Source organism: Phaethon lepturus, unplaced genomic scaffold (genome assembly GCF_000687285.1).
Source record: "Phaethon lepturus isolate BGI_N335 unplaced genomic scaffold, ASM68728v1 scaffold1224, whole genome shotgun sequence".
Taxonomy (NCBI): Eukaryota; Metazoa; Chordata; class Aves; order Phaethontiformes; family Phaethontidae; genus Phaethon; species Phaethon lepturus.
In genome coordinates this window covers 38,522-40,827 of record NW_010535253.1, presented here as the reverse complement: position 1 = coordinate 40,827, position 2,306 = coordinate 38,522, and the positions used below count along the sequence as shown (strand labels likewise).

The window sequence follows — 2,306 nt, the reverse complement described above, 5'->3', positions numbered from 1 at the left end:
CCCTGGCTTAAAACAGCTGTGTATAACCCTCTTTGTGTACCTTGGCAGGTAATGGAATTTGTTCTGAGTTCAGTTACGCAGAAGCTCAGCAGCACAAGTGAGTACCTCCTTGTAGGCTGGAAAAATTTTGTCTTCCCCAACGGCCTTTGCCGTTGTTACCAGATGCCACCTCCTGTGGCCTTCCTGTGGGTTGTCATACCTGCTGCTCAGGTACTTCAGTGTGCTGCTTCCTAAGGGCAAACTAGTACTGTTCAGATACAGTTTTTTTCTTATTTTGAGTTTTATCACAATCAATTTCCCTTTTTTTGGGTAAAAATTTCTGTAATTTTTCTAATGTGAAACTTTTTTGTGAAATGTGAAATGTGAAACTTTTTGTTTGTTTGTTTGTTTGTTTGTTTTGCTATGAAGGAGAAATTCCATCAGGGATTAGATCTCGTTGCAAAGATGGTGCCAGCAAAGTGTATTGTCTTTTTCTGTGAAGAGCCACAGTTCTAACTGCTGTGTCACAAGAACTTTTTGCCTTTCAAAATACTCGCTTCTGTAGGGCTGTGTGTTTAGGACTCAAACCATTGAGTAGCCTTCCTGACGGTACATTGTATTTTTCCAAAGTCAGGTAGGGGATTACCATACAACTGTAAATGCTATTCCTCCACAGAAAATAGCTCTTTCCTCTGTATTACTGAACACTTTATGTGTCCTAGACATTTCATACGTCTTCGTGGTACCACGAGGTAGTAGTCAAAATGAACCATCTCAGGAGTTTGTTCGTTTGCAGTCAAGTTTAAAAAATAATTTTTTTTTCCTAGTGACTCATCAGAAATCCTGTGTATGCATAAGAACAGCACAATCGTACTAACGAAACACTCCGCTGCTATAAGGATTCCTTCAGTTCTAATGCACTAAATGCTGTTTTGAATTGATTTATTCTGTTTCAGCTTGTATTATCTGCATAAGGGATATAGACTTTCCTTGTGCCTGAAATGCTTTAACACCCATCACCACTGCTGGAATATGTTACTTTACTTTCGGGGGTACTCATATGCAACTTTCTAAGTGTTTCTCTACAAACTTTTATTATTTTTACTGAACTGTGGTTGGTTTTTTTCTTTTTTTCTCTTTACTTAGGTTAGCGTTCCAGATGACCATAATGCTCCTTCAGGCAGAAGTGCAAATAAGCAGGTATTTGAAGGTTTAACAACAGGACTTCTGAGGATAACTGCTGTGATTTTCAGATGTCTAATCTCCAGCTTCCCAGATGGAAACAGCCACTCTACTGCACTGAAGATATTACAGGAAGTGAAAAGTAAATCCTCACAAGTGGAAGCTTTCAACAGCAGAGTCCAAGACCTGATCAGGTTAAAAAAACAAAAACAAAAAAATCTGTAAACCTTCTTTACAACAGAGAAAGAAATTTGCAATGATATAAGAAAGAGTTAAAGCACTTTTTTTCTTAACTTAGTAAGAGTAGTTTATGTGTGTAGTTACGAAGACTATTGAAATGCTATATTCTCAAACAAAAATGTTCTTCAAAAAAGACACAGAAATGTTCTTCTGCAGACACAGAAATACAGAAAACCAAGGGTCATTTAATTTTGGGCTTGGTTTTTTGTGTCCTTTCTGTTGGAGTCGTCTTCTAATTACCTAGGAGTCAGCTTCCATATTTTCATTGTTGTCTCTCAATCCTCTGTGCCAACTGTGTCTGCCCGTTGCCTGCGTGGTCCTGCATGTCATACATGCATTCATATAAGCTTGCCATAAAATACATACTTCCTTTTATGAAGATTACCCAGTAATGCCCGTAATCTAATATTAACTTTTATAATGTAGCTGCATTTTAATAGCAATTTTCTTTTCTAAGTATATTTCTTGAGCAAAATTTCAAAGTAACTCAGTGAGTTGTAACAGTAGAGCGAAAGAGAATACGTTGGTTTGCTCATTTTTACGTGGAACACTCTAATTCCTTGGTAAAAACACTCGAACTTGAACATATTAATGTGTATATATATGAAATGAATATATATCTAATATATATAACTAATATATATCCGACAATATATTAGACTTGCTGAAAGTGTGTAATTTCACTAGTAAATTATATAAATAGTCATCAGTACACCTTCAGCCCTCTGAAGAAACGAAATTCTGATTATGTGCTGTTGAAAATGTGTCACGGTGAGCATCTTCGGACTTTGAAAAGTCTGGTATGATGCTGATGGATACAAAAAAGACAGCTGGAGGAGGAAAGCAAAACAAATAGTTGTCATAGATACCAGTGACCTCTAAAACTTGATTGTTCTCATGGAACC

The 2,306-nt window shown here is 36.7% G+C and overlaps 1 protein-coding gene across 2 annotated transcripts in view; it reads left to right on the top strand.

Moving 5' to 3' along the window:
• Positions 1-2,306, top strand: part of SCAPER (S-phase cyclin A-associated protein in the ER) — a 132,172-nt gene that overhangs the window by 92,091 nt on the left and 37,775 nt on the right. For both annotated transcript variants that reach the window (XM_010285733.1, XM_010285732.1), the window contains exon 21: positions 1,126-1,355. In XM_010285733.1, the coding sequence (XP_010284035.1) occupies positions 1,126-1,355 (230 nt within the window). The remainder of the gene's footprint in view (positions 1-1,125; positions 1,356-2,306) is intronic.